Source organism: Furipterus horrens, unplaced genomic scaffold (assembly GCF_987537825.1).
Source record: "Furipterus horrens unplaced genomic scaffold, mFurHor1.1.pri manual_scaffold_11, whole genome shotgun sequence".
Lineage (NCBI taxonomy): Eukaryota > Metazoa > Chordata > Mammalia > Chiroptera > Furipteridae > Furipterus > Furipterus horrens.
This window is the reverse complement of record NW_028327181.1, coordinates 13,872,098-13,897,492: the sequence shown is the minus strand read 5'-3', so window position 1 is coordinate 13,897,492 and position 25,395 is coordinate 13,872,098. Positions and strand designations below refer to the sequence as shown.

The 25,395-nt window shown below is 53.2% G+C and overlaps 1 protein-coding gene across 1 annotated transcript in view; it reads left to right on the top strand.

The window, feature by feature from the left end:
* MN1 (MN1 proto-oncogene, transcriptional regulator) overlaps positions 1-24,837 on the top strand; it is a 44,808-nt gene extending 19,971 nt beyond the window's left edge. Inside the window, exon 2 of the mRNA XM_090292171.1 lies at positions 22,945-24,837. Within this exon, the coding sequence (XP_090148297.1) occupies positions 22,945-23,126 (182 nt within the window). The 3' untranslated portion in view covers positions 23,127-24,837. The remainder of the gene's footprint in view (positions 1-22,944) is intronic.
* Positions 24,838-25,395: the final 558 nt, after the last annotated feature.

The window sequence follows — 25,395 nt, the reverse complement described above, 5'->3', positions numbered from 1 at the left end:
TGTTCTCCGGGCCTGACAGAGGTCACCGGACAGGAAGGTGCTGGCCTTGCTGGGGCCAGCCTGAGGAGGAGCAGGGGGCCAATCTCTGGGCGACTTGGGCTGGCATCCACCTTCTGGAAGCTTTTTATTTATTTTTTCTTTTCTCTCTGACTCACCAAGTAGCAAAGGAATTATAACAGTCTGTGGACACTGAGCACCAATCACGCCAGCCCCGTCTTATAAATGAGAAAAGTGGGGCTCAGCGAGGCAAAGCGATTTGTTCAAGGTCTCCCAGCCCAGAGACAGAGTGCAGCTTCCCTTCTGGGCCTGTCTGACGCCAGCGCCTCTGCTCAGCACCACAAAGGCCCAGAAGGGAAGCTGATTTCCCAGCCAACAGATGCTCCGAATAAAAACCAGTGCGCAGTCTCGCCCCCTCCCGGCAATGGCCAGCTATGCCCTTGACTATTCAGATCTTTACCATCTGTTCCCCACAGGTGAAGGGACAGCAGCCAGAGCCCTGGGCCTTGGGGCCTGGGAGGTGGCTGGGTGTGACTGGGGCAAGGCCCATGCAACTTCACCGAGCCTCGGTCTGCTTGTCTGTCAAATGGGTCGATTTGGGTCTTTCCTAGCATCCCTAGGAGCAGGGAGTATCTGTTCCCTTCTTTTGGCACGCCCTGCACCATGCCAGAACCAGAGCTGTGAATGAAACAGACATCATGCCTGTTGGAGGAGAGAATTACCCTGCAAACATGCTGATAAAAAGGATAATTGCATCAATGTTCCACAGGAAATTGGCCAGAAGGAGAGAGGGCCTGGGGTGGGCCCGCTGGCCAGGTGGCTCTGACCTATGAGTGGAGACCCAAGTGAAGACAAAGTGGCAGCTATCCCCAGCACCTGGCACTGGCTCAGCAGCCACTAGGTGCCTGATGATTTAATGAACGAAGAAAGAGGCTTTGTCAGCGGCAGGGGGCACACCTGCCTGGCCCCAGGGCTGGGGAGTGAGTGCCCCATCCGGAGACAGCATGCAGCAAGGCCATCCTGACGCCCCGGAGACCCAGGAGGGGTGATGGGTGTTTCCTCCAGAGGGTCCAGGTTCCCAGCCCCCATTTCTGCAGGGGCGAGTAGGGGAGGGAGCGTACCCTGGGCATTGGGTTTCCTCATTCCAGATCCACTTTATTCCTTTCTCCATTCCCAACACTGGTCCCTGCCAGCCCCTCCCTTCCATGGGTTGCCCTTGCCCAAGCCCTAGTGACCCTGGTTACTGCCACTGTCCCACACAAAGCACGTTACAGACGTCAGGGTGGGCTATAAGAGGATGCCTGAATTTCCTTTATTAGTCACCCAACTGCTGGCCATGGGATCTGGTTTTACATTCCTGACCTCAGGGAGGAAGACAGCACAGGAAGTCAGCGCCTGAGCTGTAACGGCTCTGCCTCCCCCTAGACTGTTCCCTTCACCGCCCTGGGCCTCAGTTTCCTCATCTGTTTTTTTAGGGTTAAACAGGGTCAAGGTGAGGATTATGGGAGAAAATGAAAAGCACTCAGTTCCATGTCTGGCACATCCTAGAGGCCACTGCACCTTGATATAATGCAGATGCTTCCTCCCTCCTGGGCAGGAGGCATGGGGAACCGATGCACGAAAGGAATGGGGTGCTGCAGACACTGAGGGAGCGGGAGCCTCTTTCCAGGACCTCTTGTCCCCAGTGGGCGCTGAGAAATTTGCCTGCAGAGTTTTGGAGGCTGAGTGTGGGTGCCGTGAAAGGTAGAGGTGGTGGCCGTCGCAGTTGGAAGAAACTCCCTAGACGGCTAGATGTTTGAGGATGTGAGTTTGTGAAGGAACAGATTTGAGGTTTAAAAAACGGCGCATTTTCTGGAGCCCCTAAAGAGTTTTCAATCCCCTGGCCCCATCCGCCCACTTCTTAGATTCTCTGTTTGTATAGGGTTTGGAAAATCAGTTCCTTACTAGTGTTAGGAAACTTTTCTAAAAATCATGGCAACAATGCTAATAACATGTAAAAGAATATTAATCACTGTTACTCCGTATATAACTGGCGACATGTTCTTCATGGGTCCATGGGTAGTTATGAGACAAACCAGGTGTAGCCCTTAAAAACTGTGCCCAGCTGGTAGGAAGTCTCAATAACTATTACCTGCTGTTTTGTCATGAGCCTGGGTCACCCCCTTGGGACAGCAAAGACAGACCCTGTAGGACTCATATACTTGCTTCTGTTTCCCCCCAAATCCACGTGACAGTGTGCAAGCCTGTTTGCAAGAGACTTCTCGATTTTGCTTTTGGAAAGAAAGCTCTTCTGATTCCCCACCTCCAGCATTAATTAACAGTTTAATCAAACAAAGGTGGAGTGAGGAAGAGGATGCGTAGGGAGCAAAATCCTGTGTCTGCCTAGACGGGTGTATCCTCACCCCCCCTTGAGTTTCAAGGACCCGGTCTATCCACTCTTCGCCTACCAGTCTCTGGGGGACAGAAGAATATCCCTGGCTGTGGTCCCCAGGTGTTTGCTCTGTCTCTCTCTCCACAACCACTGTCCCCTCCTCTTTTCCCTTCATTCCCTTTCATTCCTGGAACGGTTGTCCGGGCCAGTTCTCTGGGCCCCTCCACATTCCTGGCCCAAACCAAAAACCATTCTTAACCCCCATGACCAGGCCTGCAGTCGTTTTGCCTGGTATGTGGCGTCGCCTGGGGTGGGGTGGGGGGCATGCATGCTTCCAATTTATATTCCAGCATGCCAGCTTCAAGGGGAGTGGGGGCGGGGTGGGGGAGGCCTTAAGGAGCAGGGAGTCCAGAACCACCAGATTGCAAGAGAGGAGAGGGTGAGGGAAGGACCATGAGCTCGGGGGTCTCAGGCCAGGGGTCCGAGGCCAGCCCAGGGGCACAGAGGGTTCTTAGTCAGGCCAAGCCCTGGCCCTTCACACCCCCCCCCCCCTTATTAGCCACATTGTGTGGATTTTGGATTTTACGCTGTATTCTATTTGGTTATTACTATTTTTTTAATGAGGTCAGACTGAAAATTCATCTGCCCGGGCTGGCCTGCCTAGATTTGAAGGCAATTAAACTGGAGACTAACCTCTTAATTAGCGTTTCCCTGTGTAAATCTCATTTGATAAATTCCTTATCATCCTTGGCTTTAACTACAGTGAGGCCTCGAGAGGGGATTGGGCTCCCCCTGGGACCTCTAAATGAATTCCCCCAGAGAGGCTGCCCCTCTCTGCAAACGGGGCGCCGCCAGCCAGAGCCTCCCCCAGGAAGGGCTGAGAGAGAGGCCCCTTTCAGGGTTAATTAATCAGGAAATTTAGTGGTGCCCGATGATTCTGGAGAACTTGTCTGCTACCTTTTCATTTTCCTGGTCCCCCTCCACCTTCCTTCTAGGTCTTTCTTTAAACATATTTTTTGGGGGCGGGTAGTAAACTGAACTCTGCTAAAGGAAATCTGCATCCCCCTTTCTTACCACTCCCCACGTCCACTCAACCTGTTTGTGTAGATGGTTACATTTTTTTCCTTCCCTTTTTTAAATTCGAGTGCGGCTGGGAGTGGAAATGTCAGGGGTCAGCCTTCAGCAGCAGGGAGCAGGGGGTGGCCTCTGCTGCTGTCTCTGCCTTTTGGAGAAATCAGAGCAGAGCTTAACCCCTTCGAGCCCAGCTCCTGCCTGTGGGTTCTGGGCACTTCCTCCTCCCGTCACTGGAGTCGGGGGTTTTGTCACCAGGACTCCTTACTTGTGGGTGGGCGTGGGATGGGGTGGGACCGTCACACTAGCCTCCCTTAGGAAAATATCAAGTTGGATCTGTGTTTCCAGCAGCACGTGCAGCGTGCCTAAGGTGTGTTGGGGACTGGGCTCAGGTGCCGGCCCTCGGGCCGCTTGGATTGCTTTAATCCCGTCAGCATCCCAGGAAACTGAGGCTCAGGAGGCGTGGTGACATGCTGAGTACCAGCCGATAACAAGCAGGGGCGGGTTGGGGGCCCGCCCTCCCTGTACCAGAGCGCCCCTGGAGCAAGAGGAGAGGCTTGGCTTCAGGATGGCGATTGGGCTCCTTGTACCACTCTGCAGCCACTGAGGGGGTGGGGCCAGTGTGAGAGCCAAGTGCGACTCACCTGTGGCATCCCCTGTGGAGCAGCTGCATCTGTTGACACATTTTACAGGTGAGGTGGGTGAGGTGCAGAGAGGGAAAGGACCGACCGTGGGTGTGGCTGGCAGCAGTGGGAATATTGGATCTGCCTCCCCATCTTTCTGCCCAGGATGCCCCTCCACCCGGAGATGCCTCCGGTCCCCGGAAACAGGAGAAGCAGTACAGAGCTCCCGTCCACCGGGTCCCCTTCACCTGTGGAGTCAGCCAAGGGCAATGGCGAGATGGATGGTCTGTGAAATGTGCAGAGAATGTGCAGGTGGCCGGGTTTGTCAGGTGGCATGGGGCCTCGTCTGCCAGGGGCTTAGGTCAGCACCTGGCTGAGCTGCCCCCAGTACGCAGGGCCGGTATGGTAGTGATCACAGCTGTTCCCGCATCTGTGAAGAGGATAACGGCAGTGTCATCCAGCAGTGTCATCCTCGTGCGTTCTGTGGGGAGGGACTGCACCTTTCATACGCGGAAAGCCCTATCTATGGTCAGTGACTCACCTGGTAAGCATCCATACACATTAACTATTAACGTTATTATTTATTCCTAATCATGGGGGGAAAAATGTAGGCCCCAGTGAAGTCTCAAAGGGAAAAAGGCCCCGGATGTCATTGGCGCCCTCCCCAGATAGCCAGGAGTGGAGGGTTCTCCGTGGGAGTCAGCGAGCGCTGGGAGGGGTGACTCGGAACGAGGGCTGTGTGACTCTGGGCAGGTCAGCTCACCTGTCTGTGCTCTGCTGGAATGCAGGATGTGGCAGCTTCCTCGGTCGGAAGTGGGGTGAGTCTGGACCTGATTCTGCAGGGGAAGCAGAGGAGGGTATGCCTCCTGGCCTTGTTCTTACCTGGGCAATGGCTTTGGGGTCCACCCTGCTGGAGCCCATCTGGAATGGGAAAGCTGCAGCGACGCTTCGAGGAAGCCATACACACCCAGATGTATTTTGCAGCCTCCAAGAAAGCTGCTCACATGTCAGGGATTATTATTAGAATAATAGAAAGTGGGATCATTTCTCTGCAGAGTGGAGGAAATCTGAGCATGTGGTGGGCCTATCACCCTCTGCTCCAGGTCTGTCCCGGGCCCCTTTTGCTAGGTGTCTGCCCTTGAGAGGCTGCCATGGGGGTGGTGAGAGGCAGCCATGTAGATAAAGGACCGAGATGCTGTTTTAGGTTCTGGCTTTTCATCTTTGTGCCTTCTTTTATTGTGTGGCTTTCAGGGGGTCATGTTGCTATTATGCACCTCAGTTTCCTCATCTCTAAAATGGGTACAGTCAACTTCCTACCTTCTAGGGTGGCTCTTTGGACTAAGTGAAGTAAGGCATTCGAGGTGCCAGCCACGACTCCCACAGAATGCTGCCATGTTCTTGGTCACGGGTCATCCATCACCATGACGATGACTCAGGCTGAGCTGGGCCTGGAAAGGTCTTTGGAGCCGCCTGAAGCGGAACTTAAATTCTCCCCTCCCCGGCCTGTGGCCTCCCTCCCTCCCTCCCTCCCTCCCTCTGAAACCAAAGCCCAGCATCTGTTTCCCCAGGAGCTGTTTAATATTCTGCTGCAGTAAAATGAACTCACTGGAGCCACCCGAAAACAGCTGAATGAACCCCGGGCGCCCGGTGGCCTTTCACAGCAGCCCCCAACCCCCCTCGGGCCCCGAGAGGCCGGCAACAACAGCAGCTGTGGGAGAGGGGCCCCCTTTTCTTCTTGGTGCCCTGGGGGAGCCTGTGAAAGCACAGCCTCCCCCCATGTCTCCTCCTGATCCTCCCCAACCTCAGCTTCAAACTGGGCCCAGTGGAGGCGGGAGGTCCCAGCCTCAAGTAATGTTGTTTGACGACAACTATGATGATGATGATGACAATGACGATGATGATGTAGTGACAGTAGCATCCAGTGAGTGCTTGCTGAGTGCCAGACGCTGTGCAAACGTGTCATTTGTGCTATCTTACTGACTCCTCAAAACCCCTGGGGCAGTTTACTATTCTTATTCCCATTGGACAGATGAAGAAACAGAGGCCTGAGAAGTGAACTGGCTTGTCCACGATCACGCAGCTGGGAAGTGACCAAGCAGGGCTTCATCCAGAGGCTAGTTCTTTGCTTGATGGCACACAAATGTCTGCCCTTGACCCTTTGGGACCCAGTGGCCTCTTCTATAAATTGGGGGGGGGGTCTAACATGCCCACGTGCAGTGTCATCTGAGGTTAAGTGGTGTCATGCCGTGGACCGTTCTGAACAGGCATACCGTCGGTGTTCACTTAAGTGCAAGCCATTATCATTACTTGGTCACTGTGTATTGTATCCCCGTGGCCTGTTCAGTCCACGTCTCAGCGACCTCTCCCCCTCCCCGTCCCCAGATATTCCTGAGCACCTCGATTCTCACCCCAGCTCCCTCAGAACGCCAATGGTAATAAAGCGCTTCCAGGTAGAAGCTGAATTAATTTCATGTAATTATCCCTGATAAAATTAAACATTACTTGCAATTAGTCTTGGGCAATTTCTCTGTTGAGAGGTGGCAAAGCAGTAGGGTGAGAACGGGCTGAGTTGGCGCTCACTGGGCCTGCTGCTGGGCCTGTGGGCAGCGGGATAGGAGCTGCCCCGTTCATGTCGCGGTCCCCAGAACTAAAACTCACCGCAGTGATTTTTCCCCAAGGCAGAGTGCCTGGGACAACCAGGCGAGAGGTCACACACAGCCCCTCTCCACTGTCCCTCTTATCTCTGAGGCCCCTCAGCTGTAGTACTGGGCTTGGTTTTTCCAGCAGGTGGCCTGACCCGTGGCTTGTACTGCACCCTCTCTGCGACACCCCAACAGTGGACCTCCAGAAGTGGAGCCCAGGCTTCTCTCTGTGTCCTCCCTGTTGCTCAAACCCCAGCAACTCCATTTCCCAGCTGTGAGATATTTTTGGCCAAACCACCTCCTTTCTCTGAGCCTCAGCTTTTCTCATCTGTAAAATGGGCATAACTTTGGCCACCCAAGGAGATGATGCCGGAGTCAGCACACTTTTTCTGTAAAGGGTCAGATGATAATATTTTGCATTTTTCAGGCCATCAGGTCTCTGCCACATGTACCTAACCCCGCCCTTGTCACGGAACAGCTTCTACAAGGTACAAATGAATGGGCGCGGCTGTGTTCTGGTAAAAGTTCATGGACCCTGGTGTTTGCATTTCATATTTTCACTAGTCATGAAATAGTCTTTTGATTTTTTTCAACCATTAAAAATGTAAAGTTAAAAAAAAAAATCTTAGCTCACAAGCTGAAAAAAAACAAAAAACCCAACCAAAACTCAGGTGGTAAGCTGTGGTTTGCCACCTCCGGTGTTCACACATGGGAAGTGCTTAGCACAGTGCTCGGCACAAAGAAATTGCTCAACAAATGGAACAGACTACTTTGACTATTTTGTGCAGTTGAAGTACCTTATACTGGGATATTTAAAAGAAAGTTGAAAACAGGTTTGTACCGCGAAGTTCTGATGATGATGATAATCATCCCTTTTTATTGTTCATACTGCATCTTTACTTTTTTTTTTTTTTTTTTGGTATGTGTTTTTTGTCCAAGGCAGGACTTGTTACCCCCATTGCAGGGAGACTGAGGCCCAGAGAGGGAAAGTGCTTTTCCAAGGTCACATAGCTAGGAAAAAGCTAAGGTGGGACCAAGGCCCACGTGATTCTCTGCCTGGCCCAGGGCCTCTCTGGGAGGGCCCCAGGGTCCCCTCTGGCCATTTCTGTGTTGGAAAACTTGCTATCTGGGAGCCAGAGTTCTCTCTTCCCTGAGCCTCAGTTCCTCCGCCTGGAATGGCTGCCCTTCAAACCCCTGTCTGTCTACTGGAGTCTCTGAGTACTGACCAAGCAGTGGGTGGCGAGACTCTCCCCATCCTCCTGGTAGTGGTTTAGTGGTTCTGAAATCCAGGTTATACCCCGCCAATATTTGCACCACCTCGTGGCAAAAGATTGTAGGATCTGCCCACTGTATTGGCCAGAGAGGACTTAGGGGAGAGGCTTGCAGGATGAGGCCCGGGGCTGGGTTCCCTGGGTTGGGGTGAGCACTGTGAAATCCTGAGTGGTCAGTACTGAGAGTGCTCTGAATGCCAGTTATCAATATGTGATTATGATCGCCCCTTAGCGGTTATGTGACCTGGGGTGGGTTCCCTTGGTTCTTCCAATTTCCCTTTCCTCCTTGTCAGCAAAATGAGGATACTAACAGGTATATTGTCGATTGTCATAAGCATAAAGGAAGATACTAGTGAAAACTGAGGCGTGGGACTGGCCACACCGCAGGTGATCAATAAATAGGTATGGTTGTTACGATTATTGCTATGACTCTCATTGTTCTTTTTAGTCTTTAGTCACTGCACTTCCAGGCCTCTTCTTTGAGGGTTGTGAACTTTGACTATCTGCAGCTTTCATTGGGGAGATACGGTGGGGGAAATGGAGGCAGGAGGCAGGAGTTTTAATCCTGGCCTGGCCTGGACTCACCCTCTGACCTCGGGCAAGTCACTTCATTTCACAGGGCCTCAGTTCTTCCTCTCTGGGACTGGACTAGCTCAGACTTACAGATTCACTCTTGAGTGCTAATCTGGATTGATTAGTTCTGGCTGCCTGGAGTATTGTGTTGAGGAAGACTCTGAGGCTGTGTCTGGGTTCCACCGGAGGGAGTGCTGCATTCGACAAGCCATGTCTGCTGTGGGCTCAAGAGGAAATACGTTTTGGTGGGAGTCCCAGTTGACCCTTGTGGCTCCTCAGCCCCAGATTTACCTCAATCTATGGAGCCTTCTGTTTTGAAAAGTGGTGGGGCTTGCCTTTCATAAGAAAACTAGTAATCATGGAGGAGACATTGTAGATTATAATTCTAGACCAATGTCGTCTACCAGAACTTTCTGCGGTGATGTCCTGTATCTGCGCTGTCCAGTACCGTAAACGCTAGCCACAGACCGTTGCTGAGCCCTTGAAATGTGGTTATTTGTGAGTGAGGAATTAATTGATTTTTAAATTTTATTTCATTTACAATTTAAATTTGAAAAGCCACTTATAGTAGCTGCCCTATTGGACCGCCCAGTTCTAGAGCGCAGAGCCCCTGAGTTTATAGGACCCCCCAGATCATCAACTTGTTATACCCCAAGCATGCCCTGAAGTCTAGGCAAGTTGTTGGGTGAAAGCCTGTTCCGCAAGCCTCTCCGTAGTGCTGCCCCCCCTCACCCCCCCACCCCTGCCCACCTGCTCCAGGGCAGCTGGAAACCACCTCTTCTCAGGTGGGTGAGCTCTGCACAGACGGATAAATGTTTTTCCCTACTGCACAGCTCGCTTCCCCAGGGGACCTGCTTCCGCAGGGCTCAGACCTGCAGTGGGCAAGGCCGTCCCTGGATCAGATGCCCCATTACACGACATGTATGCCAGCTTCTCACCCTGTGGCACCCCAGGTAAGAAGCAGGTGATTCCAGATGCAGAGTTGGTGCGCTGAGAGGAGAGATAGGGGGCCAGCCTTTAGGAGAGTAGGAATCATCTTTTATTCTTTTCTTCCCTCCTTTTCTCTCTCTTTCCCCTGATCCCTCTCCCTCCCTCTCTTCCTGGAAACTGACCTGGCCTCATCCTGCCTGGGTCTCTTGCTAGCTATGTGTTGGGCAGGTCACCCTACTTCTCTGAACCTTTAAAAAGGAATAATGTGCACACACAGTCAGCCAGCCAAAAAAAAAAAAACAAAAAAAAAACAAAAAAAACAATGCAATGGCAAACACTTAAGGAAAAAAAAAAAAAAAAGGAATAACAGGCCTCCCTCTGAAGGTTAGCAGGAGGGCCTAAAGCCGTGGTGTGCATGAACCAGTTAGAATGATGTATGGGACGTGGTTCCCTTCCTGGAAAAGAGGAAAAGAGAGACGGTGTCAGAATGTTTGGGGTAATTTATCTGATGGCTCTGCCTGGCCTCGACTAAGACTCATTTCAGAGGTTATCCCACTGGGTTCAGGCTCAGGGTCACTGGGCGGAAAGGATGGTCTGGATGGGGATGTTTGATGGGGGAGGGGCCTCCCTGGGTCATAGAAATTGTGGTGTTTGTCAGCTGACCCCCTGAGTTTTTCTCTCCAGTAAAGTCACCTGCATCTTGGAGCGTCTTTACATAGTGACAGGGTCTAAAATAAACTGGGAGAATTCTAACATCAAGACTTTGAACAAAGTCTGTTGGTTGGGTTGGGGTTCTAGAGAGTAAGTGGATACAATTCCTTTATTTCTGGATGGTCTATGAGAAGGTGTGGCCCCTCTCAGTAAATTTCGAGGAGGGGCAGTGCGTAAACTTTCTAATGAAATCTCTTTCATTGGTGCCCAAGAAGCCTTAAAAAGCCCCTATTCAGGTTGGTCTGGATGCCCAGGTGTTGTGGTTTGAGTCTTCCTTATTTTAGTGATTTTTTTAAGGGTCCTACCCCCAGCAATTGATGCATTCAACCCACTACGTGTCAGGAGTTGGCACCACAGAGGTGACTAGGAGAGAAAAGACCCCTTCTAGAGGTGGGGGCAGAGAGCAAGGCAATTACGAGAAGTTGGGGTGAGCACCAGGTGTCACAGTATTGAGAGGTTTGGAGGGACCTACCTGAGGAAGAGGCTATGGAAGAGTCAGTCAGGTGAAGGAAGAAATGATAGGACTGGCCCAGCAAGAGGGGAGAGCCAGCAGGAATAATGTTGCCACCACTTGGTGACAGTGTACTGCAAACTCCGCTGTCAGACCTACTGAATGAAGAGAGAACCGAGTGCTGGCTTGGGCAACCAGGCTTGCATGCTCTGACTTATCCATTTCTGGCCTCAGTTTCCCTAATGTACAGCACCTGCCAGCCCTGTCTTTGTAGCATCCAGTTCTGCCTTCCTAAGAGGACCACAGGGACAAGGGGCTGTGATCTCTGCCACGGAAGAAGTGGCACTGGGCCTTAATCCTGCTTCCCCATACTGAGGCCAAACTGAAAATTCTTCTAAGAGATGGGGTGCAGTTTTTGCAAAATGTGTTGTATCCTATGTACTGGGGCAAGTTTGACGGAAGGTGAGGGCAGGGTCGATTTAGTCACTTACCCCCCCCCCCCCCCCGTGCCCATCTCTTCCTACACTCTCTGCCTGGAAAAATGTGGTGGCCCCTGCCTCTCCCTCAGAGCCCACACCCCACCTTCCCCAGACCAGCCCCAGGTGTGTGCTCTGGGTGGTTGCAGGCCCGCAGGAACACTCAGGGCCAAACGGATCTCCGCTCCTACGCCTGTGGTACAGATTAGCCAGCCTTTCCTATCAGTTCACAGCGTAATTTAGGGTGGGGAACACCAACTGGATGGCTTCTATTTTTTTATTTTCTTTTAATTTTAAAGATTTATTTATTTATTTTTAAAGAGAGGGGAAGGGAGAAAGAGAGGAAGAGAAACATTGATGTGAGAGAGAAACATCGATCGGTTGCCTCTAGTACACACACCGACTGGGGATCGAACCCTGCAGCCCAGGCATGTGCCCTGACTGGGAACTGGCAACCTTTAGCTTTGAGGGTAGACACCCAACCAACTGAGCCACATCAGTCAGGACCTGGGTGGCCTGTTTAGATCAGGGTCACAGGCCTGGCAGCCAGGACTCCTGCTGCTTACAAAAGGAATGGCAGCCCAGAGAGGGCAGGTAATGCACCTGAAGTCACACAGCCAGCTTCTGGCAAAGCTGGGCCTCAATTTCCTGGAGTAGGAAAGGAGAGCCCAGCCTGGAGGGAAAGCAAGTTGGGGGTTGTTTGTAGCAGACATGCCTCTCTGCACAAAAAAGCGAGGCTGGACCTGCCGGAACCCCTGGGAGGTGGGGGCTGAGGGTGGGTGTACCAGCCACTCTGGGCAGCCCGGGGGCTTTGTTCCCTGTTCTTTGGATAGGAGTGACCAATAGCTCCTTCTAAGTCCAGACTAGCTTCTACCCGGCCCCCTTCTCTATCCCCCCTCCTCCCTGGCCAGGCAAATACTCCCCGGTGGTTAAGAAGATGCAGGCTCTGGATTCGCACAGACCTGGTTCAGATCCTGTCTCTTCACTTCCTGCTGTGTGACCTTGGCCCTCAGAGGACTGTTGAGGGAATAAATTAGAACAGCCAGTGAGAAGACCCTGGGGCAGCTCCACTCAGACGCTGCTTGCCTGTCCTGTCACCGTCCACTTGGCCCATCACTGTCTTTCCCAGTCAACGGTGAGCCGGGCCACGCAAGGAGTGAGCTCTGGGGCCAACGTGGCGCCTTGCTCTGCCTTGGAGAGCTCACCATTCTCTGCTTTTGCTGCATTTGTGGCCACATTCTGGAATGATCTTCCTTCCTTCCTTCCTTCCTTCCTTCCTTCCTTCCTTCCTTCCTTCCTTCCTTCCTTCCTTTCTTTCCTTCCTTCCTTCCTTCCTTCCTTCCTTCCTTCCTTCCTTCCTACCCTCTCGCTCCCCAACCAATTTTTTAATGACTTGTAAGTAGAAAGGCCGGGAGTTTCTGCTGTGCTTGGAGAAGTCATGAATGGGGAGGACATTCCTTGTTGCCTAGGGGTCGCAGTGCAGGTGTTCACCAATCAGCAGTGTTGTTTACACATAAACACATTTCTAGGGAGCACGTGTTGAATGCCTGCTGGGTTCCTGGGTTCTCCTTCTTACTTGTGTGAACTTGGACAAGGGATGTCACCTTTCTAAGCCTCAGGTTTAGGCAAACGATAAAGGGGTGGATAGTAAATATTTTAGGTTTTTGGATTATATAAGCTCTGTCACACTCTTTGACTTTGCCCTCGTCGTGTGAAAACAGCCATAGATAAAAAAACGTAAATTTATAAGCATGGCTGTGTTCTAATAAAACTTTATTTATAAAAATTGGCAGTGGGCCAGAGTTTACCTTTGGACACTAGTTTGCTGACCCTGCCAAGTCCTTCTTCTGCGAAGTGGGACTAAGAAAATAGCAGCTTTCCGCCAAGGTTACCGTGAGGAACTAGCGGGTTTAAAAGGATGAACCTGTGATAGGCGTTAACCCTGTTGTCATTGTTAACACGGTCATATGTCACTCTACCAGCTGCCCTTCCCAGTAGGTGGATGTTCTCATTTCACAGGTGCAGAGAGATCAAGTGACTTGCCCTCAACCCTTCTGTTTACTGTTGTGTGACCTGGGGTGCATCTCTGTGCCTCTTTGTGCCTTGGTTTCCCCACTTGTAGCCTCCAAGAGGACTTGTTGACGTTAATGCACAGGGCCCTACGGTGAGGTCCATTGTGCAGGGGTGGGTGGAGGTCAGGGATGTGGAGGCACAGAGAGGTGGAGTCCCTTGTGGGGGCCACCAACTCGCAGGGCTGGGATTAGGCCCTGAGCTATAGGCACCTGACAGGGAAGCTGCCCAGGGGGAATGGCTGGCAGTTAGACCAGAGTTCAGAGTATTGTTCCCATGGGGGTGGGATTCTGATACCCCCCACTTGCTTAGATTGGAAGGCACATGGGACCTTGTCTCCAGTGAGTGAGTGTGTTTTTAAGGCAGGTGTCCTTCTCCAAAGCCAGAATGGATAAGGTGCAAGCCTCTTGTTAATTTTGACAGATTCTTGAGGTACCTCCTCTGCTCAGAAGCCTTCTTTGGCTCCCTTTGGCTCAGAGGAACAAAGCCAGACTCCTTCCTCGGGCCTTCAATCCTCCATGACATTTGAGCTTTGCAGCCTCCTCTTCCTCTGTGTCTCTTCAAGCCCCAAATCAGGGCACCTCATCTGGCCATGGGCTTCTCTCACTGCAAAGCTTTGTACTCATCCTTCAGTACACCCTAGCATGTCCTCTACACTGCAAAGCTTTGTACTCATCCTTCAGTACACCCTAGCATGTCCTCTACTCTGCAGAGCCCTCCTGGATCCCTGCCTGTCCCCTGGGCCCTGTGACACAGGGCAGCCTTATGCTCTGAGTGTATTTCTTGGGACATCCTTAGTCAAGCCTGGCAGGATGCTCAGCGCTTTGCTCACATTATTACCAGAACTTCCCAAAGGCCCTATGAGAATTATACTGCCTTCATACCCATTACTCGGATGAGAAAACTGAGGTTTGGAGACATGAGCGTCCCCAGAGCTGAGGCTGAAACCCGGTGCTCTGGGCCCGCTGTGCAATTCTAATGCTCTCTACGTGCCGGCACCACTGTAGACAAATCAGAAGGAAGGTGCAGCCTGAGGGGTCGGTCTGCAGTTCCCCCCGTCCCCCCGCCCCAGTCTGTCACATCTCAGCAGCAGGCAGGCCAGGAGTGGCCCAGGGGTTGCGCAGGGCTGCATCTGTCACAGGTCAGTGACCATGTGGCTGGAGGCGCCAGGAGACAGCGTCCAATCAGGGGCTCAGGCTGGGATGAGGGGCCTGCCACGGCCATCCTGGGGACTCTGGTCCTCGTTGCCACCCCGCGTGTCTCCTCCTTCAGGGCCGGGGAAGGGCCTGGAATTAATTCAGCCCCCACTGCATCCCCGGTCCTGCCCCCAGCTCTTGGCAGCCTGGTCCCGAAGATGCCCTCACTGCTCCGCCTCAGTGGAGCCCTCAGCCAGCTCTCAATCTAAATGACAGTTGCCCTCAGCCAAGTCAACTCCGATTAATTTCTGAAGGCTTCCAGGGCCTGGCTGAGCCTCTCATAGACAGAGCTGCCCTGGCTGCTGGCGTGGGGCTCCTTCCTCACCCTGGTGGGGCCTAAGACAGTGGGGTCTCATGGGGCCCCCCCAGATCACTGATGGGGGGCCCCCATGCCTGCAGTGTGTTGTCTCCCACCAGATGGGGCTGGTGTGGGGCCCCTCAGGCGGCATCCATGGAGAACCCATTGAACGGGCCTCAGCATTGTCCTTGGTCACTCTGTCACTAGAGTCATTTTTGTCCCATTGATGAGCATCGGGGCTCTTTCCAAATAGAGTATTGATCTCAGAGTAAAAGAGAGAGGAGAGGAAGGGGGAAGACAAGAGATGCAGAGAGAAACTGAGAAGAACAAGAGAAAGAGAGATTGAGAGAGAATGGGGGGGTGGGGACAAGAGAGATGGAAAGAGAGAGGACATATCACTCTGGCCCATGACCTTTTACTATTTCATGCGGCTTTGATAAAACCACACACTTTGGCCTCAGACAGTGGGAGTGGCCCCTGCCTTGCCACTGGCCAGCTGCGGGACTGTGGCCCAGTGACGTTCCCTCCTTGAGCCTCAGTTTACTCCCCCGGAAAAGGGGCTGGAGTGTTGGGCCCTCTCTCCCTGGGGGCTGGGGTGATCTGATGAGATCAAACAAAGCCTGGCCTGTAGGGAGCCCACCGTCAGGGTTCACGGTGACATTCCTGGAGCTGAGAGGCGTAGAGACGTGGTCAGCTTCCTTTTTCCATTTCTCAGTTGTCACAGTGACACCATAGCTAGAAGGTGATAGGAGGGCAGAGAAGGGGTGGGGGATGCAGATGGAAGGCTGGGCCGAGGAGTGGCCAGTCCCCTAGCTGCAGGTGGAGTGTCATTAAGGCTGCTAGCCCTCGGGCCCTGATCTTTGGGATTAGGGTGCTGGTTCCTGGGACTTAGGTTAAGTCATCTTAGTGTCCCTTGTTTTGGGAGGGCCCCAACCTCCTGTCTGCATTGAGTGTAAAATCTCATTGTCCCAGAGAGATAGCAGAGTCAGGGGGGTTGTACATCTATCTACCACCAGTCATTTTAGAGAGGATCAAATAGGCCCAGAGAGGGGGCGCAACTTGCACAAGGTCACACAGCTAGCAGGGGAAGAGCTGGGATGAAAATGTGAGTCATGCATTAAAATATGTAACAAATCTTTATCAGGTGCCTACTGTGTGTTAGGGACCAGGGAGACAGCTGGGAGCCACATGGGCATCCAGGCCAGGCTCCTCTGATCTTCCCGGGAGGCAGTGTTATCTCTTTCTACAGATGGGGAAAAGTGAGGCTCAGCAAGTTGAACTTGGCCAATGTCATGGATCTGGTGAAGGGTAGAGCTGAGATTCAGACAGAGGTGGGATTTGAATCTAGGCTTCTGAAGGCAAAGTAGGGGCCTCCCCCAAAGCTGCCAAGTGTTGGGGGGGCATGTTGAGCAGGGGTTTGGGTTTGCTGGTTTTCTGCTCAGTTGGTGGCTGTGCAGACCCTCTTTGTGCTGTCTGACACCTAGCTTAGATTTCCTATTCCTGGCCCTGAGCCCAGAGTCAGTGAGTCCTTATCTACCACATGGCCCAGGGATAGGGTGGGGTCCTCCTTGGGATTGTGGGACCCTGCAGAGTGATTCCAGTGGGTGTGGGAACCAATTTCACGGGGGTCGGTTCCCCTACATCCCCAGCAGTAGATTATTGGAGACAGGCCTCAACACTGTATTGAAAAGCCTGCAACTTTGCTTACCGTTGGGCAGGACACTCCACTCGTACTCTGACAGCTGGTGACCATTACCTGGCATGACAGAACCTGAGGAGATTCAGCAAGGAGCTGGGTGCTATCTTATCCCATTGTGGGGAGAGGGAAGTCGAGGCTCAGAGAGGAAACGTGACTTGCCTCAGGGCAATCTGCTGGGAAGAAGTCCCAGGGACTCCCGTACAGACCTTGGTTGTCTGACTCCAAAGCTCCCCCATGATGGCTTTCATCTTGACAGCCTGTGGTCGAGGGGCTCTGAACTGAGGATGCCCCTTCGCCAGGGCGAGGTGTGTCTCCCCTTCCTGCAGTCAGCTAGGCAGTGGCTGGTAGTCTCACCAGCATTATGGTGGTTGGGGGTGGGGGTGCCATCTGAGAGCAGATGGGGGCAGGTCACATGTATACCTCAGAGGAGCGATGTTAGAGAAACATCAGCAGAGGGCTGCCAGCCGGGCAGGATGGGAGGGGTCAGCAGGGGTGAGGAGGGGAGGGTGTTCCAGGAGGAAGAAACCTCAGGACCAGGTTTCTGAGGTGGTGGAGAAGATCAGGCTTCCATCAGGGACCATGTAGCTGGGGCACTGAGAGATGACGCTGGTGGGGGCCTAAGAGGGCAGCAGGCCAGGACATACGAAGCCAGGAACTTTCTTCTGGGGGCACTGAGGAGCCATGGAAGGTTTAAGCAGGAGAGAAAGGTCTGCTTTGATGGGTGCTTCAGGAAGCTCATCTGGTGTACAGGTCAAAATGGGCTTGGGGAGCAGTGTGGAGGCACAGAGGGCAGCAGGGCCACTATTGCAGGTGGTAGACAGTGGGGGTCTGGGCCAGGGTGGAGTCATTAGAGCAGGAAAGAAGTGGGTGGATTTTGGAGGCAGCCTCTTCCCTCCCTGGTGCTGGACGCTGGGGCATGGGAGGAGTGAAGAGCCACATTCACTAGTCGGGGCTCACCCAGGTGCCATGCCCAGCCTCTTTTGGAGATGGGAAATGGGAGTGATGAAATTCTGGGGTACATGGATGTGTCTGGGGAACATAGGGGACTCCTGGGCTGCAGGACAGAGGTGTCGAGGGGACATGGTCCAGCCTGGTGGCTCCCAGGGCGACCTCTGCTTCTTGGCCCAGTGGCCCAGCCCCCAGCTGAGTGGCAGCTGTCATAGATACCGACGTCTCCCCCAGTCAGGTCCCAATAAAGGGAAAACCAAAATACATTTTCCTTTGTTGGAATCCGGCGAGGGTGAGTGGGGCTAGTCATTCACCATTGTGTTCGGGGCCCACACTGCTCCTTACATAAGCTCGGAGTTAAAAATACACCTGGGATTCTATTTTGCCAGCTCTGCATGTGATTGCCCCCCCAGGACCCTGCCCTCCTGCCCACGGAGCCAAAGAAGTGGTTCCATAGCATAGAGCTGGCATAGGGCAGTGGTGGCTCCAGCTGCCTTCAAAGACCTGGGCTGCATAGTAAGTGTGATAATCCTGAGAGCAGCTAACCTCTTCTGAGGGCTGGTCGTGTGCTGAAGTCTTCACCCACATTCATTTGATCAGTCCTCCAACAGCCTGCGAAGTAGGTTCCCATTTACAGCCCAGGTTAACACCTTGCCCGGGCCAACACCTTGCCCAGGCCACACCCTCCGCAGGATTAGCACCCAGGGAGCCCTTTACGTGGGTGCCAGCTGGAGCCCACCTTTGACTCCCACCACCTCCACCCTTGCCTGTGGTGGGCAGGGACAGGAGGAGGCCAGGCAGAAGTCCCCTTTCTGAGGGTTCGCGGATAGAGCAGTGGCTGTGAATCCCACAGAGGTGGCTGCTGCATCCGTGGGGGGCAGCAGCTTCCCCCGGTGGGCTCCCCATGCCTGAGCACGTGGCTCACCCACGCTGGAACCCAGTCCCGGGAATACTGAATGCAGAGCAAGGTGGTGACGAGGCTTGTTTTGCTCACTTTCAAAAAGAAAGAAAGAAAACTTGGCCCCCTCGGTGGGTGGCATCTCTAGAATTGAAATGAACACGAAATGTCCCCAGGTAAACAAATGAGCATTTTTTCCCTCCTCCCTTCACCCCAGTCATGGCCACAGCAAAAGGGTCACTGGGCCAGCCCTGCGGGTCCCCACTTGGGCCTGCAGGCTGGTCAACAACCACGCAGGGCAGCGCCGGCCTCCCCACGCTGGCAGGAGCGCGCTCTGTCCCGGGCAGCGTGCTAAGCATGTTACTTGGATAATGTCACTTAATCCCCCTAGTTGTCTCCCTGCTGGCCTGCCCTCTTACTCCCCCGTTTTCTGGGGCTGAAGTTCTGAGAGCCCAGATGATCTGAGCGAGGCAAGTGCTATCCCTGTGAACCCTGTAAGAGGAACGGAATTCCATTCCTTATTCACGCCCCGCCTTCTGGTACTGGCTTGTGGTTCTCACCTCCCTTTCTTGGAAGTTACTGTCCCCTGTAGGGGATGGAGATGCATGGAGACCAGACCCGAAGCGGGTCTCAGGGTCACAGCGGGGTGAGCAGAGTGCTGCCGGTACCTCCATAGCGTGATACAAAGTGGGTAGCAAAAAGGACTGTGGTTCCAGGGTGGAGGTGTTGGGAAGGGGCTGGGTGAAAGAGCAAAGACTTGTGCATGTGAAGAAAGTGCAGGAGGGCCTTTGGGGGGAGGGGGAGAGCAGGGCAACCCATCTTCAGGCCCTGCCCCCCATGTGGTGACTGATGTGGTCCCATCTGGCCAACAGGAGAATGTCCTTAAAAACTGCCCCAGTCTCCTTCCTTGCGGGGCAGACACACCATCCTATGAACCAGGAGCCCCTCACCTCGGCCCCTGTGCTGCCTGCTTGGGGGGAGTACAGTTGGGGTGATGCAGTTGAATTAAAAATAATTATTGACTTGAAAACAAACGAGAGAGAAACATTGATTTGCCCCACTTAGTTATGCATTCATTAGTTGATCTTGTATGTGCCCTGACTGGGGATTGAACCCCAGACCTTGGCATATCCAGACAACACTCCAACTAACTGAGCTACCATGCCAGGCAGGGTGATACGTTTTGAGTTGATGACACTTCTGCCTCCTTATAGAGCTGATTACCGACCCCCACCCCGCCACCCACAAATGTGCACGGCATCATTAGCTTTTTCTCTTGTATGGTCTCTCCAAACCTCTCTGCACAGGGCCCTCCAGGTATCAGGGCCTCAAGTTACAGATGAGGAAACTGAGGCCCTGCAGTTAGGGACCAACTGCCCGGGGATGGGGGATCCAGGAGTCCCTTTTGGCCGAAAGGAGAGGGCAGGTCTCATAGGTGGTAAGCGGGCGCCAGGTGACTCCTGCCCCTTGAAGCCTCCGTCTTGCCATCTGTCAGTTGGTGATGAGCAGGACACAGGCCCCAGCTGAGTGCCTGCTGTGTGGGCGGTGCTACGCGGAGCGTGCCCAGCCTGCCCCTCCCCCATGCAGCCACAGTCTGATGGGGGAGGCCCACAGCTAACACACAGGACAACACCCATCAGGTTCCGTGGTGTCTGCCCCCAGTCCTGGGAGCCTGGCGAGGCGGCGGTTTTACCTCTGGGTCCTGGCCTAGGGGGCCGGCACGCCTCCTGCCCCAGGAGCAGGGACGGAGGGCCTCTCCGGAGCTGGGGCAGGCCCTGACTTGACACAGCTTCCGCAGGGACTGATTATCAGCAGCCGCTTGCAGCCACTTGGCAGCCCGCGGGAGCTGCGGTCCTAGGACGTGTCGGGTCCCCCCAGCTGGAATGAATCCGGCGGGAGGATGAGTTTGGTCATGCTTGGGTTGTCAGGAACTGAAGAATAATATTCTCTCTTAAAATATTCCCCGTGGATACCAAACTCTTTAGCTCGTCCCAAGCAGAGGCTGGGGAATCCTGTAACAATGCTCTGTGATGCCAGGCAAGCCCCTCACCCTCTCTGAGCCCTAGGGACCCCCTCTACACTGGGGAGAAGGGTCGCCCAGCTGCTGAACTTGCTAGGGGATGGAATTAGGTAATACCTGAAAGTGCTCCACTATGGCTGATTAAATCCACCCTGCACTTACGAAGAGCAGTTGTCTTGGGTCTAGGCACTCTGCATGCTTCTGAGTAGTCAGTAACTTGGGGACAAAGTATCTTTAGGAAATTTGGCCATTTTGGTCAGTCTGGAACCATTACTCAGCAAAACCAGGTCCCAGAAGGGTCTCTGACCCTCCTTGTAGCTCAGGAAATGCTGATGCCTCTTCATCCTCCTGGCGCTGCAGCTGCAGTGCAAATGAACCAGGCAGCAGGAGCCTGGGCCTGAGTCTTCTTTCTTTAGCTGTGCAGACATTGGCAAGAGGCCCTGGTTTCCTGCCTGTAAAATGGGCACAAGCGTTGCTGGAGATAATGTGTGTAAAGTGAAGTAAGGAACCCCTTTCAGAATTGCTGTCTCTGGCAGATGCTACCGCTCCTGCCAATCCAGACCTGGCAATGCTTGGAACAAAATTCCTTTTGCGGTGCTGAGCGGCGGGGTGTCACTGGGACCAAGGCAAGCGTGGGCGCTAGCGCAGAGGTGTGAAAGCTGTGTGTCAGCACTGCCAGGATCCAAGGCTCGCTGTGTGCTGTGCGACCCTGCATCTGATGCTGCTGGCTTCTGGGTTCCTTGCTCTCTGGGAAGCCTGGGTGTGGCATTAGCAGCATCGCAGTTCCACCCGACTCACCGACTCACCGGCATTGAAACCTCAGGCGCACAGCCTCAGCTTCTCCTTCTGTGACATGGGGCGAAGACTCCAGTTTCCTGGAGAGGAATGTGTCTGGCCGTACCTGAGAAGGGGAACAAGGCCTGGGACCTTCTAGATGGCTGCAAGGACCTCACCTTCTGACCTCCCCAGATACTAATGACAGTAGTCCCTGTAGCCCTGTCTGGGGAATCTCTCTGTACACCAGGCCATGACAAGGCCTCAAGGGAGACAACATCACCCCCAGGTTAGCAACAAGGAACGAGGCTCGGAGAGGGAACATGCAGACACCTAGCCACGCAGTGGTGGGACTGGGATTCAAGCCCCGGTCTGTGTGTCTCCAAAATGACTGTGTTATGTCACTGTCTCCTGGCTGCCACAGGAGGAGGAGGGAGACAGAGTCTGCTTTGTTTCCTGCCGGATCCCCAGGGCTAGCACCACACCTGGCCCGTGGAGGGGACTCAATAAAGGCTCATTAATTGGATGAATGAGGGAAGGAGCAAAGGCAAGGACCTTCCTCCCCAGCCCCAGCTCCTCCCAGCACCCCAAAGCTGGGTGTCTCTGGGGCTTTAGGGTGGAGGCCCCAAACCCAGTTAGTCACAGCCTGGCCTTGGCTGCCTGGGCCCGTCCTCCTGGGAGGATTTTCTCAGCTCCCAAGGGAGGCCTCACTGTTAATCCCAGAGAACGAGATGGGTGAGCTAACTCTTGTCTGGCACGGGGCCCTGACTGGGCTGGCACAATGTGCTGAGGCAGGCGGGCCGGTTATGGAGGTCAGTATTTGGGTGTGCTCTCTCAGCCCAAGCTGCCCCTCCGCCCGACCCTGCCAATTCCAGCTTTCCTCACATCTACTGAATCAGAAACTTACTATCAGCCCATCTTCAAACCCAGCTGTGCCTCTTCCTGGCTGTGTGACCTCGGGCAGGTCGCCTGTCCTTCCTGAGCGTTGGTCTCTGTAAAAGGGGAATAATGAGAATATTCATTGGCACACAGTAGGTCTCAGAACAGAACCATCGACCACCAGATAGCAGTAAGTTAACAGTCTTCCAAATGACTGCTCCATTCCTCCCAGTTCAGAACTCCTAGTTCTTGCTTTCTTTGAGTCTAATTCATACTAAAGTGTGAATGGTTATCAAACTACCCTCTTCCTCAACTGTGTCTAACCCAGACATCACTATGATCTGTGGTGTTTCTGGTGTTGTGTGACTGAGTGAGAAGGAAATTGAGGGAATTTCACTAAGGGGGCAAGGGAGAAATAGATTCCCTCACCCTCATCACCCAAAGTCCCTTCATGCAGCAGCTGGGCATGGACAAAGGGCATTGGTCTGGTTGGGGGAATCCAGACTTTTAGTCTTTACTGCTCTGAGCAGTTTGGCACATTATTTAAGGAAGTTTCTAGCACATAGTAGACCCTTAGTAAATGTCTTTCTGGAAGGTGATGAATTGGCTGTGGTCTGGACCTGGACAGTCTTCCCTGCTACCCTTTCACTGCATCTGATCAACTCCTACACATCCTTCAATATCCAGTTTAGATACCCCTCCTCCAGGAAGCCTTCCCAACTTTGTTCAGGTCCAGTTAATCTTTTCGAAACTCTAGCTCATCTGAGATGAGCAAACCTGGAGCTTATCCTGCCCAACTCTCCTACTTCCCAAAGGTGTAAAATCGTACCCAGTAGGAGGTCTTCCCTTGGCTGAGGTCTCACAGCTGAATCAGCGGCAACCGCAGGGGGCTTCTAACCAAAACCTCTATCCCTTCAGAATGCCTTCAGGCACAAAAAGTAGGCACAGACACTGCCTCTCTTCTGCTTCTCCCACTGTACCCCCACTAGAGCCTCCCGCAGAGCTAAATCTGCAGCTAACATCCTCTCTACCTTCTTTCTCCACAGCCCATGACCTCCCGGCGAACAAGGCCTCAGCCGCCCAGCCCGGCAGCCACTTGCAGTGCCTGTCTGTCCACTGCACAGACGACGTGGGCGATGCCAAGGCCCGCGCCTCCGTGCCCACCTGGCGGTCCCTGCACTCTGATATTTCCAACAGATTCGGGACATTCGTGGCCGCCCTCACTTGAAATGACAAGAATGCCCCCACCCCCACCAGGCCCTTCCCTCTCTCCTCTCTCTTCCTTCTCCCCTCACCCTGCCCCCTACCCACCCTGATAATTTGAAAGGGCCACTATTGCTGAGTGGATGAATAATTTTCTAGGTTGGTACCTGCTTAGTGGCATATGGACTGGAAGGGGTTAATTTAAAGGGGAAAAAAAAAACCTCAAAAAAAATTTTTTAAAAGAGAAACTGTCTGCCACAGTATGTTACCAGTGTTAACCCTTCAGCAGTTAGCAAACTTTTGCTTAAGCCTTTTCCTTGCTAGAGAATTCCCATTTTTCTGTCATCTTGGCATACGCTTTTTAGATGACCTCTTTCTTTGTTTTATTCTCATGCTGCTGTATGTCCAAGTATTGTTATTTCATAATGAGACAAGAGTTGTTTTCCTTTTTTACTCTCTTTTATTCTTGTCCCCCCCACCACCCCTGCTTTTTTTTTTTTTTTCCTTTTTGCTTTGTTCACTGCTTATTAAAATGGAAATCCTGGAGAAGAATAGTTCTGGAATATTGCCGGGTGAAAGTCCAATTGTCATCACGATATTATATATTGACATCCAACTGTCATCGGTCAGGCCGGAGCCAAACAATGAATGCCCCCTTAGGTATTCCGCCTGGGATTTTGTTTTGTCTGTTCCCTAAGAAAATAGAAAGATTTTCTTTCCTGCAAACACACACGCTCAGCCTTCAGCTCTGTTCTCTGTTCTGCTGGAAGCTGCGCCCCTGCATTGGAGGTGATGACGTGGCTGGCCTGCTCTGTGGGAAGGAGTCAGAATGCTTGACAGGGTGTTTTCTCTCCTTTTCTGGGCCTCTCCACAAATGCCCAGGCTTTGAGTTCTCCTGCTGTGCTGAGCAGCCCTCATCTGCTTGGGGGATGGAGGCCTTCCAGCTTGCAGAGTCTCTGGGGACTGGGGACTCCAGTCTCCAGCTCTGCTGCAACCAGGCCCTGGGTGTTGGGTGCTGGAGTTGGGGTGGATCAGTTACTAGTCCTTGACCTTTCCTGACAGCTGTTCCCGGCTGAGCATCCTGGGGAAGGAGAGCATGGGGAGCCTGGGTGTATCTCCCCCACCTCTCCCAGTGGCTTCCCCTGCCCATCTATTTTACCACCGCCAACCTGGGCAACTCCCCATCCCTGGAAGGGGTGAGGGAGCCCCAGGCTCAGCTTGCTGAGTCCCCCTCTCCACGCCTCGCAATATGTCTTTGCCACATTTTGCAGACCGCTGAGGGCCGGAGCAGGGAGAAAAGGAATATAACTCATGGCTTTGATACCTGGGCCTTGTTTTCTGAACTCTGGAATTTTTCCCCCTTTTGATTTAATCTCATGCGATTGCAAAATCAGAGCCACATCCCATGTGTCCCATGAAGAAATAACTTCTCCTTTGAGAAGTGATGGGGGGCAGCTAGGTCAGCAGGGCTCCTGGACCCAAGTAAGGCCTGTTACCTGGTCCTCCCAGAGCCATGGTCACCAGAGGCCCCGGGTTGACAGGAGCAGGCACCTTTGGGTGCTATTGATGCCTACAAAGGGCTTGAATGACTTATGGGGGGATGGGGGGCCAGGGTGGGTCAGACAGGAAGTAACTGATATCACTTCACCCCAATCGACGACCCATATTTTACTTGTTTTTGTTAATGACCGTGTCTTACTACACAATAAGTTCCTCATTTGGAGCCTCATCCCCGCCCCCCCTCCTCCCCAGGTCCCCAGAATGTGCAGAACAGGCTTTTTTTTAGCAAGTGACCTGCAGACTTTGGGCTCACCATACAACACCCATATTGTTTATTTCAAAAAACTTTTCAGCCAAGGGAGAAGAGCGTCCAGAAAAACCGTGCTCTTTCCACAGCCCTCCTTCTTTCCTTCTGCTGGCTCTTCTGGCTCCGGTCGGAGTCTGGACAGGCCGAGGCCCTTGCGTGGACAGTCTGACCGGGGGCCGACCCCCCAGGCCGCAGCGCACTGGCCGAAGCAGGCGGCGTGAATTTATCAGAAGAAGGTGCTAGCTGATATGGTTCCTGAGTTCTGCCACCAAAGGAGAGAAAAGGGGAGAGATGTCCCCGTGGCCACCGGCCGCAGGAGAATCAGCCAGTCTGAGCAAAACTCCACGCCCCCTCTGACTCCGAAATGTACAGCTGTTTGAGAGCTTCATCATTTTATTTTTTTTAAAAACAGGAATGATTTCTCCTTAATTGCTTAAGGCCGGGGAGCCAAGTGTCTTGACTTCTGTCTTTGACTTGCCCCGTGTTG